This window comes from Squalius cephalus (assembly GCF_949319135.1).
Source record: "Squalius cephalus genome assembly, chromosome: 16".
In the NCBI taxonomy this organism is placed as follows: domain Eukaryota; kingdom Metazoa; phylum Chordata; class Actinopteri; order Cypriniformes; family Leuciscidae; genus Squalius; species Squalius cephalus.
Window position 1 is genome coordinate 8,510,796 of NC_137137.1, and position 19,210 is coordinate 8,530,005.

At 37.8% G+C, this 19,210-nt stretch overlaps 1 protein-coding gene across 4 annotated transcripts in view; it reads right to left on the reverse strand.

Moving 5' to 3' along the window:
* bcar3 (BCAR3 adaptor protein, NSP family member) overlaps positions 1 to 19,210 on the reverse strand; it is a 66,541-nt gene that overhangs the window by 5,743 nt on the left and 41,588 nt on the right. For 3 of the 4 annotated variants that reach the window (XM_079897283.1, XM_079897284.1, XM_079897286.1), the window contains 2 exons: positions 4,836 to 4,964; positions 437 to 876 (listed from right to left, as the gene is read on the reverse strand). In XM_079897283.1, the coding sequence (XP_079753409.1) occupies positions 437 to 876; positions 4,836 to 4,964 (569 nt within the window). Of the gene's footprint in view, positions 1 to 436; positions 877 to 4,835; positions 4,965 to 15,376; positions 15,655 to 19,210 lie in introns of those variants that run through there. The other variant, XM_079897285.1, reaches the window with a different exon arrangement.

Consider the following 19,210-nt stretch of genomic DNA (forward strand, 5'->3'; position numbering starts at 1 on the left):
CTGAGCTGACATGAACTAAAAATAAACGGTTATATTTTTATTAACTAACGTTAACAAAGATGAATAATTTTTTTTTTACTAATATTTACTAGTATATTAAACATTTACTAATGGGACCACTACATGTATGTTGTACTTTCTAGCCAAGTGTTGAAAATATGAATGGAACTAATTATTGGTCTTTTTTTTTTGGACAGCTAATTTACACGCATTACAAATTAGATTTTTTTCCTAAATAGAGATTCTGAAAAGGCCAAATCTACCAAACCGTTTGAGAACTAGAATCTATCGTTAGTAAATTCTATGAGTAAAATGAATTAATCTCTCTTATTTCCTCACGTTTGTGATTCAGAAGCCTTCCAGAGTATTTCTTCTTGGCGGTAAAGTGTGGCAATGAATAATAGTGGAAAGGGCCATATGATTGTGTCTCTCTCACCTGAGGAGGTTCCCACGGCTGAGGGTGTGATCCTGGGTGTGTCCGTTCATGATATTCAGACTCAACCTTTTCGAAGTCAGGCTCTTTCTCTCGGAGTATCCCGCCTCTACACGTATACATCCAACTCCATATTTCTCCTCCAGGCATCTCAGAGGCAGAGCTCTGTTGATTGGCTGAAAGATAATCGCTCCGACAACCTCAGATACCGGCTCCCGGTTGCCCACATAGTATCGCACCAACGCGGGGACACTGTCAAATCCCTCCTTCTCAAACAGGTACTGGATGCGTGAGTAGGCCTCATTCATGGCCACTACTCGTTTGTTGATTTTGAAGTGTTGAGGAGTGTTCTTCCACTGGCAGGTGAGGACATAGTTTCCCGGGCTGGACAGCGAGTCTCGGATCAGAAAGTCTCCATCACGCTGGACCAGGTTTTCAGCCACCTTCAATTCAAACACACACACAATTTTCATTGTTTTTGTTGTAACTTTTTTCTCTCTCTTTCATGCTGTATTTTCCTGCCTCCCTTAGTTTCAAGTATTTTGCATGTTGGATCTTGGCCTAAACATTAGGTTGTGGTGCTAAATCTGCAAAAGCTCAAACATTGGAGAAAACATTTTTAAGGTAGTGATGCTTTTCTTCTCATAAATTCGTGTAGCTTTGTGCTTATGATATTCCGTCTAATCAGATTATGTATACATCCTCAGTAAACATTACAGAACTCATTTTATGACAGTGATACATGGCATGACCTAGATCTTTCTTTGTTTTGTGGTTCACTGGTGCATTCAAGCAGTTTAGAGTGATGGACTACCTCTCCAAACTGAACGTTAGGAAGCCATTTGGAATATTAATTAATCAAAATCAGTGTAGAATAATTCCCGGCCATTAAAAAAAAGTCGCTGTTTGGATTTAAAATTGGCAAATGCTTAAGAGTCTATCATTGGATCATTATTGCTGTGATTATGATGTTTCTAGCATGTTGTATGTTTGGCAACAGTTCTTCTTACCCTAATTGACAAGATCATGTCCAAAAATTGATGTGATGTAAATAACACCAACATTTATTTCCATCAAGAGGTACATCATTTTTTTTTGTCAAGATCTTGTATTGACAATGCAAGAGTCCAGCACTCTGTAAAGTCTCCTCCAGCACATCCCAAAGGCTTTTTAATGAATTTAAGGTCTGAACTCAGAGGTGCCAGTTCATGTGTGAAAATTATTCTTCATGCTGAACTCCCTCCGTTTTTTCACAATTTGAGGTTATGCATCTTGACATTGTGATCCTGGAAAATGGTCATGATGTGTCTTCCTACATGGTTGTTTAAGAAATGAAAAGCCTAATTGACTCAATTAGGGTTAGAAGATCTGTTGCCAAACATGTAACATGCTAGAAACGTAATAATCACAGCAATAATGATAGACTCTTAAGCATTTGCTTATTTAAGGCCAAACAGTGATGACTTTCTTTTTTTTTTTTGGCCTGCCAGAGAGTGTGTGTGTGTGGGTGGGTGTGTGCGCACATCCTTATTCATTATAATATATCATTATGCCTTTAGTTTATTAGTTTATATAAGATTAGATTAGTTTTATGTAAGTTTATATGTCATTGGTTCATATTACTTCCCAGAATGTGTTCATGAGGAGATCAAACACTAATAAATCAATATTAGCATGTGTGTTTGGAGCAATGGATCAGCAGTGGCACCAGGAAAAGAGTCATTAAGTCTGATTAGAATCGCTGAGTGTTTATGACTGTTTTCATGGTTGTACTAAACAACTTTTCTCAGGCCTGTCTTATGGTATAAAACAGCAGCTAAAAAGTTTATAGTTCACTGGACAGACATGCTCAGATAGGTATGGCTGTGCATTTTGTTTGTTCAAGTATGCAGAATAAACTAATTTGATTGTGTTAGTTTCACAGGTTGCTGCCTACATTGTCATCTATAATTAATCAGTCTTCATCTTTTACCATCCATCATGTTTTCCCCCCACAGTCATAGAACACTGCCGGGAAATTACATTTTGAAATCAACCACAGGCCATTTCACACCATTGGCGTGTCTTTCCTTTTCCCTTGTCTGTAGTTTGTTTGTTTAACTTCAGCCGAGCAGGTCAGACTCGTCCCGCTGAAAGACACTGCAGCCCACATGCTGTCAGAGGGAAATGCTTGATCGCAGGGTGTGTAGTGATCCAAGGACCACTCAAAAGAACAAATGAATACATGTCTACAGACTCACTGCTGATTCCTGTTAACAGTGATGGGTAATGTACAGTAAGTGTAGAGAATGAATTAACAATCAATCAATCATCACAAACATGCATCATATTTTAGGGGCACCTTTTGTGATGCATGTAGTTATATTTATGAATATTTAGACAGTCTAATCCAATTATATATTTCAAAGTGTCTCTTTAAGTGGCCCCTTTTCCTAAATATCCATATTTATTATATATATTTTATTTACATATCATTTTTTTCTCTGTGTGAACCCGATGAATTGTATTCTAAGGTCATTTATAAGGTTTGTTGAGCCATGATGAATGAGAATGTTCCATTGTGGCTGGTATATTTGTGGTGTAAGCAGCAGTAGACTGACGCTGGTAGTTCTGATCATATGATGCCGTTAAATAAATACACCTCAGGTCAAATAGCAGTCATGATTCATCACTATATTAACCACTCTGCTCTGCAACAATTGTTGATGGATGGGTTGTCAGTTTCAGGGACATATCCTGCATAGGAGCATGGAAAAGAGGAGCCAGGGTACATGCTTTTCATACGAGCGGATCTGTAGCTGTCAGCACTGGGATGTCTGTCGCAATGAGAAACTGTTGATGGCTGTTTTTGAATATAGCTAAATGTTAATGAACTGTCCAAAATATAGTGTTTAAAAGGATAGTTCACCTTAAAAATTCTGTCTTCAATTGTTCCAAACCTGTATGAGTTTGTTTCTTCTGTTGAACACAAAAGAAGATATTTTAAAGAATGTTGATAATCAAACAGTTGAACGGCACCCATTGACTTCCATAGTATATTTTTCCCCTACTATGGAAGCCAATGGGTACTGTCAACTGTTTGATTATCAACATTCTTTAAAATATCTTCTTTTGTGTTCAACAGAAGAAAGAAACCCGTACAGGGTTGGAAAAACTTAAATGAGTAAATGATAACAACATTTTCATTTTTGGTTGACCTATCCCTTTAAGCACTGTGAAATGTACTTTCATTAGAGGTATTGGTAGATTTGCTGTTTGTCAAGCTAATCTAAGATCTTGTGGAGCTGACTACACTCTAGCATACAGTCCAGACTTCAGATTTTGAGTTTTGTTTCAATGAAATCTTTTGTTTTCCTTGATCTTGTGCAAGTCTGGGTGTGAATGTGGCTTTTCCTGTTCTGTTCTGTGTTGTGTTTGGCACATCTAAACCAGTTTAAAACAAGTATTGATCAACCAGCTATACTACTGATGACAATGGACTCTCTGCTCCAGATTTGTCAAAGCATTTCACATTTTTAGACAAGTTAGAAGCATACATTTTGAGTGTATATTTGTATATATTCCTTAAATATATCTGTTTAAAAGGATCATGAATATGCAATTTCACATGGCTAGAAAGCTTAAGCCAAGCAAGTAAAATTGCACGTAAAGGTTAAAGAAACATTTTAGAAGGTCAGACACTATTTATAGGTTATTATTTTGCACAACATGCCTATCAGGTAACTATGTATCTACATGTTTGATAATTTTTGACCTTAGCAAGAGCATTATAATAAGTACAATAATTAAAAGTGACAAAAAAGTACTGTAGCATTACCATGACTTAAATATTGTAATTTGATAACACCATGTTTTTGGACATTAATTCTGGTAATACTAAATTATTCTTTGAAATACCATGATAAAACCATGGTACAGTACATGCATATGGTAAACATTCAGTACCATGATTTATATCCAAGAATCATGATACTAGATGTTGCATCACAGTACCGTGGTACTTCCACAGTACTTTTTGTAAATTTAACAGGTTGGCATTAAGAACATCTAATGCAAGTCATATCCTCAGTGTATTTCTTCCCTTAATCAAGTCTTACTCTAGGCTCTAGCTGGAGCAAACATGGCCACATGTCTTTATTTCATTATCTTTTTATACAAAGAAAGTGAATGTTTGAGTGCCAAATACAGGCATGACTTCAGTGTGACTTCAGCTATGCTTCTGACAGCAGAAAGATCACTGCTGTCAGTCAGATTCCACGTCCAAACAATATTTCAGAGACATTGTAACTGTACACATATATATATTAAATCACAGAAACAGCTACTCACCACAGAGAGCCTCATAATACAAACATTATCTGTTAATGATCACCCACCCCTCTCCCTCCTCTTAAAGCTGTACCTGTCTAGGGATGGCTCCATGATACCAGGCATGGCTCCGTGGTTCCTCACTGCTTAGTTTCAGTTCTTCCTCTAGTTCTCTTCGAAGCTTCTCCGGTGGTCCATCCATGATGTACTTGTCCCTTGAAAACTGCACATAGATGGGAACAGAAGAGTATGTTAGAGCCATGGTGGCTCTATGGTAGATGGTATGTTTGTCTCTATGATTTAAGTATATGGCGTTAGTCTTTTATTTGTCTCCACTCTTCTTCTTTTTTTTTGTATCCCTCTCCCTACTTTCTGCTATGTGACTCAGTATCTGACTGGCTGATGGATCCCTTGCTTCCTGTGCTGATCTGTTTACTGTGACACCCAAGTTCCCTCCCTCTTCCTGTCTGTCTCCGCCTCCAGAATCCGCAGGGCATACCGTACCTTTACCTGCACACACGAACACACCCCCGCTGCTCTGAATCATCATGGACTTTTCAGGTTCGTTGGAAAGCTGTGGATTTCACAATTTAGGAATTTGAGAATAGTTCTTCTCACTAAGCTGCTTAAAAATAATTATAGGTTAACAAATAGACTGTTTAGTCATTTTCTGTGAAACATGAGCTTTGATTAGAACTAATAGTTTGCACTAATGCCATAAATCTACTTACTCGGTAAAGCATAGTTCATTATCTTTCCAGTCAAGGTCGTTTCATTCTTGCTTTCACTGTCTCAATAACATAACTCAGTCATGTGACCTGATTGTAATAGAATTTAAAAACAATTGGCACAAATAGCACTTTATACTCTCATGTGTTTCAACATTGATTCCCAGCTAAGCACCGACAACATAGACCAATTATGCAATTTTAATACTCCTTCGTGTCTTAACAAACATCACATGCCACTGTTGTTTATCAACAAAGTATGAGTTGTATTAATGCTCTCCTGTGACTAAATTACTGTGGCTGTGTTTGGAATGGTATATTAATGTACTGCACATCTAATGTACAATGAATTAACATTAACAATGAATCAATATTAGTATATTTATAAATTATATGATATAACCTATATTACTATATTGATAAAAGCTGTAGAACATCTATTGTTAGTTTATGAAACCTAATGCATTAATGTTAAAGGTGCCTTGTGTAATGTCCGCCAAAAAATTAGTTAGTTATGATTATGAGTTTTTTCACGTAGTATAACTGCGTAGCGCATCTGTGTTGTACGTCACACGTAGGCTCACTATTGGCCGACGCTGGTCATGTGTGTGATGCGTGTGACGTACAACCCAGAAGCGCTACGCAGTTATACTACGTGAACTAACTCGAGGCCCAGAGAAGGAAATGAATAGTGGAATAAAGTCGTTATTTTTGTTGTTTTTTTGCGCACAAAAAGTATTCTCGTCGCTTTATAAACTTAAGATTGAGCCACTGTAGTCACTTGGACTACTTTGATGATGTCTGTATTACCTTTTCTGGACATGGACAGTATACCGTACATACATTTTCAATGGAGGGACAGAAAGCTCTCGGACTAAATGTAAAATATCTTAAACTGTGTTCCGAAGATGAACGGAGGTCTTACGGGCTTGGAACGGCATGAGGGTGAGTCATTAATGACATCATTTTCATTTTTGGGTGAACTAACCCTTTAAGGCTCTAAAATCTGAATGGATGAGACATGTTCAAAGCTATTGTTACACACACACATATATATATATATAGGCACAATGCAAAGCAAATTTCTTAAAATCCTGTTAAAAAATAACAAGGGCACTCTGTAAATAAATGAATAAATAATTTTATAATTGATCTTTTTATATATTTATTTAAAGCAACTGAAAGCATATTAGATTATTAGATTTCTGAAGCATCATGTGACACTGAAGACTGGAAAAAATATGCTTTGCAATTACATTAATAAATTACATTTTAAAAATATGAACATATAAAACAGTTATTTCTAAATTGTAATAATATTAGACAATATTACTTTGTCATTTTTTATTAAATAAATGCAGACTTGGTGAGCATAAGAGACTTCTTTCAAAAGCATTTATAAAAATTACAAATTAACAACGAAAGTGTACTTTGCTTGTCAACCATAAGCAGTCTACTTAAGGCTATTATTTGACCAAATAATTCATTATTATTGTTTTTATTTATATGCATACAAAGATGCTGTGTTTCTAAGATGATTTTGTGGTGTGCCAAACACTCTTTAAACATGGTAAAATTACTACAATGGTTTATTGCTTTATTGAATGTGAATGGGTGAATTGCATTCTGCACTTGTGTTACTTGTATAGGTTACATATATCAGATAGGGGATTTCAAGCGTATTCTTGTGTTTCCTTTTTGTTTAAGTGCTTGGAATGGCAGCTATGTGTGGTACCCAACCTCAGAGACCTAAAGTGGTACCTTTGTGCTGTAGCTGGTAGTTGTACACAGTGGGTACTCAAGCACAGCACTGCTGCATAACCCCGAGCTAAATCTGTGCGTATGGGGGAAAAGTCCCAGCAGGACTCCACATTTCAATTTTGTAGTTGTGGTCTATGGAGTAATATGTCAAATAAAACCAATGTAAGGGCAAAGGTAATTAAAATGGATGGGTAACTGTCTGTGTGTGCGTGCTCAGTAGTGGAAACTTCAATTGATATGACACTGTTTGACACATTTAATTAAATCGACTGCATCACTCAAACATGGACCCAGAGCCAGATGATGTTGTTGTGTATTTTATTAAGTCCTATTTTAATTTGCCACTGTAGCTTTGCATGGCTTTTTATGGCTTGATGAATGACTCACTTGGGTTTTCTTAAACCTGCCAAGATATCGGAGTATGGCTGAGAACCCTGGCGGTGTACAGTGACATCAATGCTCATAACAAGTGATGTCATCACATTTGTGCTGTCAAAAGGAAGCTAGAGCCTAGTGCACTACTGAGGACTTTTGCATTATTGGGCCGTGTTTATAATATTATTTTACATCTAAGATATTTATCAAGGCATGCAAGCAACATTATTGTGTGTATTACCATATAAAGTACAGTAAAAATATGTGTAGTAGTATGTGAAAATGTCATTTTCGTCATGTAAAAACTCAATATACATTTCATGTTTTTCCAGGCCTGACAGCAGCAGACAAGCTACATCAGTTTTCTGTGATGTTGATAAGATGCTTAGCTGTCAGTTTCTCTCTCTCTCTCTGTCCAGTGACCCATAGCCCAAGCAGTGGTCTGTCTGTCAGGCAGTTATTAGGATCTAACTGACCACAATCTGTCACTGTGGTCCACCACAAACCACTGCACACAGCCCTGGAAATGTGGATATCTCTGTGTATTTTGGGAGACGAATGTAAACATAAATCATATGATAGTATATGATCTGTCTAAATGATTAGTTTGGTGTTTTTCAACTTAATATTTTATATGTAAGGTTTAGAATAGCCTTTTGGTTTGGATATTTTTTAAATGATGTTAATCTTTGAGTTATCTGAACAAATCCTCTAATATGTATTGATGAATTTATGGATGATAGTCAACGAAAGATGTTGTAGATACTGGACATTGATACTGTATAAATTCTACAATAAGATCTCTTAATTCTGGTCTTTGAGTAACTGATTTGTGATGGAAAACCTCTCACGCACACCAACATATGGCAGAGTCGTATTACTTCCTTGTTTGAGAGGTTATTGGATAATCCTGTCCGATTGATCCTCATGTCAACTCGTCACAGATCATTCAATCGTTTTCAGAGGACTGAAGGACACTTTTTAGATGGTCAGATGTTATGATTATTTGAAAGGATGTAACCAAACTACTGAATTAAAGACTGGTGCATTTCTTTGAAAGCAAACTATAAAAGTATATTTTAGCAACTCTTTGCTTATTAAACCAAATATATTCAAGTCATGCCGAGTCAATGGGCCGTTTTTCCCTTTATATGGAGAAGCTTCAAAGATCCTTACTATGTATAGAGACTGACAAACCCAGGCCACAGCAAGGACTGAAATACACTCTGATGCCTCTGGTATTGTAGTGAGGGACGAGCGTTACACCCACTTCATTTAGACAACAGCGATCCAAGCCAACACCCCGCGAGCCACAAATTACAGTGACCAGACGATACATAGTCTTACCCTGACTGGGAAAATCTTTCAAAGCACTTGTTTGTGCTTAGTGTCTTTCAACTGTATTACACAATACAATGACTAAAACAAACAACTGAAATAGAACTTTTAATAAAAACATATGAGCATGAGATTTTATTCAGGTTGTGCTGAATGCTAATATTTTTTGGACTTGATGTTCATGTTTTTGGTTTTATGACTGTTGTGATTGCATGCCAGCTGAGGTGGTGGTAATCTGGCACGGCCGTCGCATTCATTCAGCGCTACGACATCGTGGATCCATTTAGAGGTGCGTTGAGGCTATAAATGTTTAAAAATAGCCAAAGCTCAGTTGCTCGAGCAGCTCGATAGCACCATGACGAATAATCCCTCCATCAAGCAGCAGAGCAGATATATTTGTACATCAGATCAATCACCTCTGCTTTTAGTTGTAGCCATTTATATATTGTAATTTTTATCTTCACATATGAGGGGCTGATTGCTAAGGTTCTTTTTTAAATAGTGGCATGCTTTTTGAACGTGAATCATAATGGAACATTTGGATGTATTGAATGAGGGTTCAAAGGTCTCATTGGGTAAGTGCAGAGCACAGGTTAGATATCGACAGCAGAATGGGTAACATAATGACATATACGAGACACTTTGCAGTATTAAAAATTGTCTGTAGTAGTTTGTAAGACATCATAAGCATAGCTTAGTAACCAAGCGCACATTAGATCATATTGGCACATGTCAGAACAGACTGTGATCATGGCTTTTCCAGTCTAAGATGATGAGCTCAAAGGCTGAATTTGATCTGGAAAGCCACTTCTGGATAATTATTATGGATGAGATGACATTCCCCTGTTAATTATCGAACGTCTAATCCTCTTTAGTTTGCTCCACAAGTGGCCGTTCAGCAGCTTAGTGAGTGAACGGTTAAAAATCCATGTTTGATTTGGAAATTGTGCAGATTATGGCAAAGTGCACGGCTAAAGATGGAGATCATGTACATATGTTCAGACTGACTTGTGATGGAAACCAGCAGGACAAGTAATCCAATGGCAGATAGTTAGTCATTCTCATGACTAATGATTTGAGATTTGAACAGACATAAGTAATATCTTTAATGCTGTGGCTTGTTGAAAAGGACTAATACTTTTCTAAGCAATCTGACTTATAGATGGACATTAAAAGAGGTAAAAAATTACAGACTCACAGGACCTTAAAGGTATAGTTCACCCAAAAATGAAAATTCTGTCATCATTTACTCACCCTCAAGTTGTTCCAAACCTGTATTAATTTCTTCCTTTTTTGAAGATATTTTGAAGAATGTTGGTAACCAAACTGGTCCCCATTGACTTCTATAGTATTTCTGGTCCCTACTGACTTCCATAGTATATTTTTTTACACTAGGGAAGTCAGTGGGGTTCAGCAACTGTTGGTTTACTAGCATTCTTCTAAATATCTTCCTATGTTCAAAAGAAGAAAGAACTTCATGCAGGTTTAGAACAACTTGAGGGTGAGTAAAGGATGACAGAATTTTCATTTCTGGGTGAACTATCCCTTTAAGAAAACAGGTATCTTAGTCATCCTTAGATACTAGAATATCATAGAGACTACAGTAGTAACCACCCAGAACATCCTAGAAACCACATAGCGATGTGCTAAAATGAAAATGAAGACCTTGGCACCACAAAGCAATGCACTTTCAACCATCCTCTAATTGTGGCGCCGTCTTTGGGTAAGCATTACACATCTTAACATAAAATGTCGAAATCTTGTTATTTCCTGCTGATTCCTATGGGGGCTTGAAGGATGGAGACCCTCTGTCTCAACCCTGTAGGTTGAGATTCCCAAGGGTTTCAGGGGGTCATTAGTGGCCTCTTATGTGCAGGACAATCGACCTGGTCTGGGCTTTGGTGTTGGGTCACACCCTTCCTGAGCCAGAGTAAACAAAAAGGGCCATCAGCGTGTCCCATCAGTCTCCTGGGACTCTAAACACAGGACCTCTTCCTCTCTTATCTCACCCTCATCACATTGTCCATTTAGATGGTCCCTGGGGTGTCTGCCATGTTCATGTGTTCCTGGACAGGGCAGCACACATTTCAGTTGGAAGAACTGGGGATGTGACAGATGCTCATGAAAGATTTATTGTCCTTTTGAAGTTATATCAAATAAATATTTTGTTAGTGGAGTTTCGATGTATTGAAGTATGAATACAGTCCTCATAATAGGGATGGGAATCAGCATGGACTTGGCTAAACAATATTATACTATACAATTTTTTTATTTATTTAGTGTGTGTATATATTGTCATTCATTATTATTTACATATTTGTTGTATTACTGTGTTAAACTGATGTCTGATTCAACATTGATGTATTTATCATCTAAATCAGTTTTTTACTTGACAATATTATGAATATTCTCACGCCAATTTCTATATTTATTTTTTGTTCTATAAAGTGTGTGTGTGTTTTTGTTATATACTTATTATACAAGAATATATTATGAGAATATCAATACAGTATTGTTAGGTAAAATATGCCAGTGCTTTAATATATTGACTGTAGGCAACTGAGGTCTAGAAATAAGCTAGATCCCCCCCTTCTTGGACTCTTTCTCATTTAATCACATTCTCTCCATTTCAATCTGTGATCCCCAGCCCCCTCATTCCATTCCAGTTTTGTCCCAATCAGCGTGGCCCAGCCCTGGCTTTGTAAGGAGGGCAGAGGGGGAGATTAGGGCCTGGGGCAGCTGTGCTGGATCACTTTGAACATGGCCTCTTTTTAATGTTTCCTCGAGCGTGCTCAATTTGTTGTACAGCAAAAAGGGGAAAAGATGGAAAAGTAGGGGACACGCTTGTCCTGGGGACTCAAAATTGCTGAAAGCCATCCTGTTAGAAAAGAAAGCCTTGAGCTTGGAAAATGCCTTTAAGTCCTATGCATGGAATGCTCGAGGAAGGTAGAATTAGAGGAGATAAAGTGACAAAAAAGATGTTTAATTAAAAAGTTATTGTTCATGTTCTTATTCTGCTCGTGAATGATTCAGTACACATTATTGCAAGACATTTTTTTTTAAATGTAATTTTTCATCAAAATGTAAGAGCTTGCTCTGACTCAAAAATATCTTTCATTTTCTGCTTCAAACATGTGCCAGTGGTGTTTCAGGAGGGTAGTTGTCCTCCACAGTTGACTACTCGCATTAAATTTTGCTCTGTTTTGATATGTAATACCCCTTTTTCAATGGATAAAATCATCAATTTTTTTTTTTTTTTTCCTTTTTCATGCAGTCCAGGCTTGAGAGTGAATTAAATAATTTTTGAAACGTTTTTTTTTTTTTTTAAAGAAGCCGCCGCTTGGTCACTCTGGCGGAGACTGAACACGTTAAGAACTTTGTGGAATGATGATTTAATCCCTGATCCAAAAACATATTCTTTTGTTTAGCAATGACAGGATGTGAAACTTTTGCTGTTGACTGATGGAACTGTGCCAGGCTGTGTCAGCACCTCTCCAGCAGCCTGTCAATCAGAGAGACTTCCCGCTGTCCCACTGCTCTGCTGAGCTTCTATTTCTGCCACAGCCATGATGCTTCTGCTGTGTTACACTGTCAGTGTGTGGGGGAACCGCTGTTGCATGTCTAATGCGTGGGAAGTGTTAGAGAAAAATTCGTTAATTTGTCTGGGTGTTCCAAAAATGATTCACTGATTCGTTTTAGTCATCACTCAAATGCATTCTCAAAAGTATGTGCCTCATTTAACGTTAGTTAAATACTGCCGTTATAACAATATTTTCAATGAAAGGTGCAGTATGTTATTTCTCAAAGTCGCTGCTGAACATTGTTGATATTTGAAATCAACCCAAACAAACACACCCCTCTCTTCATTGCTCCGCCTCTAAAGCTCACCCTCCAATCCTAACCACCCTGCAGTTGGTCTTAAACCATCATCGTAGCATGCTAGGCGAGTGCACTAACAAGGACACTAAACAGTAAACACTGCAATCCCAAGCAGTCATCAGCCTGCACAACTCTCACTAGCTGGCCTCCGTTACACACGCAATGCAAGCATCGTAGCAGAAACGCAGCACAATAATGCTTCACGAAAAAATTAAGTGAAGATGATGAACAAACAACAAGGAAGCACAAAAAATGAAGATACACATAATTAATCTGGTTTTAAAAACACCTGTTTCTGCCATTTAAAGATTGATCCAAATGCAAGGATCTTAAGACCTGTTTCAGAGTTGGACTACTTTTAACTTGACCGCATCTTAAAAGTGCTTGTTGAATGCTCAAAAAACACAAGCCATAAAGTTTTAGTCCAAAACAAAGTTAGGCCCTGTCCCAAATGGCACACTTTATGTGCACTTGTGGTCTTGTGGACTTACAATGGCCACAGATTGCGCGTGTCCGTTAAAGACAAAAGACCATTGGGTGTCCCATTTGTCATTTTAGGTTTCAGAAGGGTGCTCCCTTCGACACGGAAGTATAAATCAGCCTTTAGGGTTCCATTTGGGACAGGGCCTTAGACTCATGAACACTTCATGAAATTGGTTCAACCACATAATCATTAAAAAGAACGATTAATTCGACATTCATTAGAGTCCATGTCAGGTGTTAATCTACGCCTCTACTAAACAAGTAAGCCTGCTTATTTAAGGCAGACTTGTCACGGTTTAGGTTTCAGCCCTCTACAGGGGTAGAAGAGATTCACAGCTGTACTGTACAGTACACACCACAACTGCCCCTCACACTGACCAAAATAAAGCCCCCAAGTTGTTTCCACCACATTTACTTAGAAATCATTCGCTGCCAGATGAAGCCTTCTATGATCAAGGAGGTTCAGTGAGAAATTTCCTCTCGAAAGAAAGAATCCATACAAGAGGCACCAACACTGCCCTCTCTGTCCCTCTAACTCCCACTGACCCCCAACACCATCGAAAAGACCGGAAGTCTCCATGACAACCTAGCACTATTTTTAGAAACAAGCCCAAAAAATGTGGACCAGACCCGAATGTTTTTAACAGACGTTCAAACCCTGAGAGCGAGGGTCCGCTGAGTTGGCTGGCCAGAGCTGAGAAATAACAAACATGCTGCTATTTCTGGCCAATTCAGCCTTAGAATTTGAAAATATAGACTGTTTCGATAAACATGCCAGGAATCTGGCATCAGTCTTCATGCAAATTACATCTATGCATTTGGCTGACACTTTTATCCAATGCAACTTGCACTGCATTCAAGCTACACATCTTTTGGTTCATGCATTCCCTGGGAATCGAACCCATGACCTTGGTGCTCTACTGGTTCAGCTACAGGAATACTGCTATTAAATGCAAGACTATTGAATGAGCTCCTTGACATTCTTGATCTGTGAATATCTGTTTGCAGTCTGAAGTATATTAGAAATAAAAGTTTGGAAATGAGAAAAAAAAAATTCCAGACATTTTAGTTTGTTCCAGATTCTCCTGATATGCACTGCTTTATTGTAGGCTTTGATGGACCATAGATCAATAGTTCATGTGCCATTGGATTGCAGCAAGGGAGAATGGATTATTCACATCTGTGGAGACTGACAGAAATATTTCAATCCACTCAATAAACTCAGAAAATGTAATGCATTTCATCATGTTGGCCAAAACCCCCTGTAGTCTCGGTGTAATGTAACTCTTTGAACATTCTTGCTATTGATAATCCAAACATTTTGAATAGTCGTATGACCTGCAGACTGCTCTGTTTCATTCCTACATCGGTTCCATATGTACCTGTAACAGCCACACGCAGGGCCACCAATTTTATATCTCCCCATAAATTCACTCAACCTGACCTGAGCAGCTCTCTGTCCTTATCACATGACACATTAGATGAGTGAACAAAATCACACGCGTTCACACTTACGATCCATTTGCAAGCCGCCACAGAGATAAAAGATTTCAATCAATACGGGTTAAATGGTTTTGAAGACGAGGAGGAGGGTGTGCAACTAAACAATTACAAGTGAATGGGAAGAAACACACACACACACACTCGTGAGTGAGCATGTGTGTCTGACGCCTTCACTTACTATAATGAAAAAAGCCATATACTGAAGAGCCCAGGCTAAAGACTGCCACAATAAAACTACACACAGACATGCTTTTTACGGCACCTCTCTCTCTTTTTTTTTTTCTTTTTTTTTATTGATCTAAATTTCTCTTCTTTTTGAATCGGTCTTTCTATAATGCTACTGTACATCTATGTATTTACAATATTTCACACTTTATATTTAAATCCTTTACTGTTAGTTTACATACATTTTTACATATATTATGTATATTAACAGTAAAATATAAAGTTGTTGAAATATAAAGAGTAAAATATAGTATATATAACTATATAATAAATATTACACATGGATAAGATTCTACTAAAAATGCATAAATTTGACATGTAGTTTTAGGAAGCTTTCACTCACCTTGGCTCCAATAACGGAGCTCTTCTGATAGAAACAGCACAAAGCTGCCGTGATGGTCCTTAAAATATTGCATCTCTCCGACATCTCTCTTGTTTCAGTGCAACTCATCAGTGGAAACACTCTCACACTCTTTAATCTCCAAAATTCACTGCTTTATATCTCTCATGAATGAGAGCATGTTAGCTGCCCAGTGACTGTCTGTGAACTCTCTCGGCGCGAGTGTGTGTGTGTGTTTGTGCGCTCAGCAGTGCATATGCTGCTCCATGCTGTTGCTCTCACCCCCGGGCAGCCCATGTAAGGAGCCGTGATAAACTCCATGTGATTCGACTCTCCAGCCTATCAGAACTCAGTCATCTGCAGGAGCACCACACAGCCAGCCTCTAAACCAACCCCCTTTTCCTCAAATCCTCTAACAGCTTGCCAAAAAATACATGAACAGGGAACAGGATAGAATGAGGTACTCTGATTAGAGATGTAATATTTCTAAAAATATTAAATTTTCTCTCAGAATTCCCAAATTTCAAAGCTCGTTTCCTTATTCATATGCTAATTAGTGATAGAGCGAATATATTTAGCGCCACACACACGCACACACACACACACGTATATATATATATATATGTGTGTGTGTGTGTGTGTCAGCCGCCCTGCTCTCTAAATATCCGCATCAGTCGTTTAAAAAGTCACACTGGTTGGCCACTAATGCTAATAAAAATCAAGCATATTCATATAAAAAAAGTATTTCTTACATTTTGACTGATCTTCAATTATGAGCAGGCCTGTATAGACTTTTCTCACTTTCTACACTGATTTGTGGAGAGATTTTGTGATTTAAACATGGTAAAATGTGTTTAATTGAGTTAAGGGCTGAATGCATAATCAATTTAGCCAAAATACTGTTTATAATAAACAAACACTGAATTTTACAGAAATCTGCAGCATTGTGTAAGCTCAGTTTCTATGTGGGCCTGGTTAGCAGGGTTTTAAAAATAGGAAAATTATCACTTTATACCAAAACAGAGACACTGACACACATTGCAAGTAAACGAGAACATGCTGAGAGACAATCTGATATCAAGCAGTTCAATGACATGAAAAAGCATTGCTTATCACTAATGACATTTGAATTTAATCTTTCCAGACAAGAGAGAGCATCTCCCGTGGAGGACTTTAAGAAGCGTTTTTCCAGGCAGACGGGGACAGTGGTGATCCTGTGTGACAAGTCTGCACCGAGGGACCAGGGCTGTGTCTTTTAGTATCAGCACAACATCACTCTAAACTCCAGCGGGGTTTCAGTAACAGCAGGGGGTTAATATAAAAGAGCATTCCCCTAGCAGGTAGGGCTCTCTTACCCAGCTGGGACTATCCTGACCCTGCGAAGAGAGTCCGGTTGAGCCTGAGGGATCCCAGACGGCCAAATTCACTCACTTTTCCCACTGGGGTTTAAATAACAAGACTACTCTGTCTCTTAGTCACACGCAAATAGCACTTAGAGTTATTGCGGCTAGTTGGCTAACTAGAGGGTCTTTTGTTGATGGGCTAGCGGGGGCTTTCTCTTGATTAGCCTGTTTGTTAACAGCATTACGAGTTCTGTCATTTTCAGGGGACGGAACCCCCACCCCATAGAAAAGGCTCACAGAGTAAAAGAGGCGTTTGGAAACCCGTAAGATTAGAAGACAGAAGAGAATTCATGTTTTCCAGACCATTTCACCTGACTGAACAAGAGCTCATAGTGTGTTTGTGAGGTGAGTCTGTGTATGTGTTATTTGCACCGTTTAAAATTGTGTGGCTATTTAGTGAAAGGACAAACCTGTATAACAGTCTCTCTGTATGGCATCACCCTTTTAAACGTGATTCCATAATCATTTCAGCAATTTTGTGGAGTCTGCTTACAGTCACAGTAAAAATGCCCTTTTCCGTTTTTTTTAAAAATCAATTATTTTATCAGGATGAGTGAAAATTTAAATAGACAAATTAAATACTTTCCAAATGTACATTTTTGTTTCACTTTTGTTTTAATGGCAGCAACGTTCAAGCTGCGTGAACACCACAAGTTTGTGTAAAAGCTGATGATCATTTTCTTCAGCATGATTTGAGAATGATCCATAGAGCATCTTGTAAAAAGAACATTTGACTCGTCTGTACAATGAGTTCACATGATCAAATGACATTAATGATACATAAATAGTGGGGAGTATTAAATATCTTGAATCACAGATTTCACTGTGGACTTTTGAACCTCATTGTATATTTTTCAAAATTAAATTAATAGAAAAATGCAAGCGGTAAACTGTTTTCAGGTCATCATCATGGAAAACAGTACAGTATGCTGTTTGTTCTATTTTCCAGGAACATTTTTGGATGCAAACAGTTGGATGTATATCAAATGAGATTTGTTATGTTTCTCCCAGATTGCTCTTAAGGGGCAAACAAAGACATTATGGCTGGCTGGCACCTTCGGACCAACACTGGAATGTTCTCCCTGAGAGTGAGCTCCTAAAATACCTAATTACACTCAATAAAATCACCATGGCCCTGTGAGCAAATCTGCTTTTCCACAGTCTGCTAAAGAAAGGAGTCAGTGTGATTGTTTTTGTACATAAGTGCAAAAAATAAACCTTAAATACATGTCTGACCTGCCTTCAACATAGCGTAGTTCAAAGGTTAAAGAACTTGCATGTGACCATTTCTATCTGAATAGCAGGTTTTTATTTTAAGACACTGAATTAGGGCAATCTAGGACACCCCTGATGTGTACTTTTTTGCTAATTTTTTTCTGGGCCGGCAAAAAAGAAAGAAAACAAATAATTGTCAGTGAAGAAATAAAAAATATTAGAAAATGTAAGATCAAATTGTATGTGAGGAACTTGAGACTCTTGTTGAGATTCTATAATATTATATTTTTATTAAATTACATTATACTTTTTTGTATACATTTATTATTGTATATTTTAATAATAATTTATTACTTTATGCTGCAGAAACTGTGATTGGAATCTTTTTCACTCAAATCAATAGACTTTTGCTGTCTCAAAAGATTATTGAGGCTCTTAGTAAATTGTGATGTGACGTCAATGAAAACTAGATGTAATCTTATTTCATAGTGTGTTGCAGTGCGCATATATGAACACCAGGGGGTGTTGTGCCTCTGTGCAGCAGTAATAATCACTGCTAGTTTTAGATGGCTTTCCTCATAGTTCTCAATGGAGATCAACACTAATATTCAGGTAAACCTCAAGATGCACCGATGATCTTTCTCTTTCGTTTGGCACCTGAACTAACCCTTAAAGCATTATTACATTAAATACTTAACCAGACATTAATATATAGTCAGAAATATCATGCATGATGTAATATTTTCATGTATATTTAAATTTGAATCCACACAATTAGCGATATTTTGGGCATTATATGTTTGTTAATTAAAGACATCGTCTTTAGCACTTTTCGTATGTGCAAACCGACCTAAAGTAATTTGTATTTTCAGTACCTTTCACAGCCATTACTCTCATTGTCTACCTATCCTTATAAAATATCAAGCAATGATGTTATGATTTAATCTAACAATACGAGTCTTCATGCTTCCATTCTTTCTCATCGTTTAAGAGCCGGAAACTCTTTGACTTGTTCTGGGTCAGTCTATGTTCTCTGTTGTAGACCAGGCTTTCTGTACTTGTGTCTCTGGCTGGTCTGTGTGTTCAGAGAGGGTTCAAACCGGCTAAAGAGGTCTTTCTGTGGGCTCGCAGGGCAGCAGATCCCACAGAGGGAACAGTGCCTCATTGTTCCTGTAAAGCCCTTTCATGAGTGCTTAACAGCTTACTGAGCAACAGTATA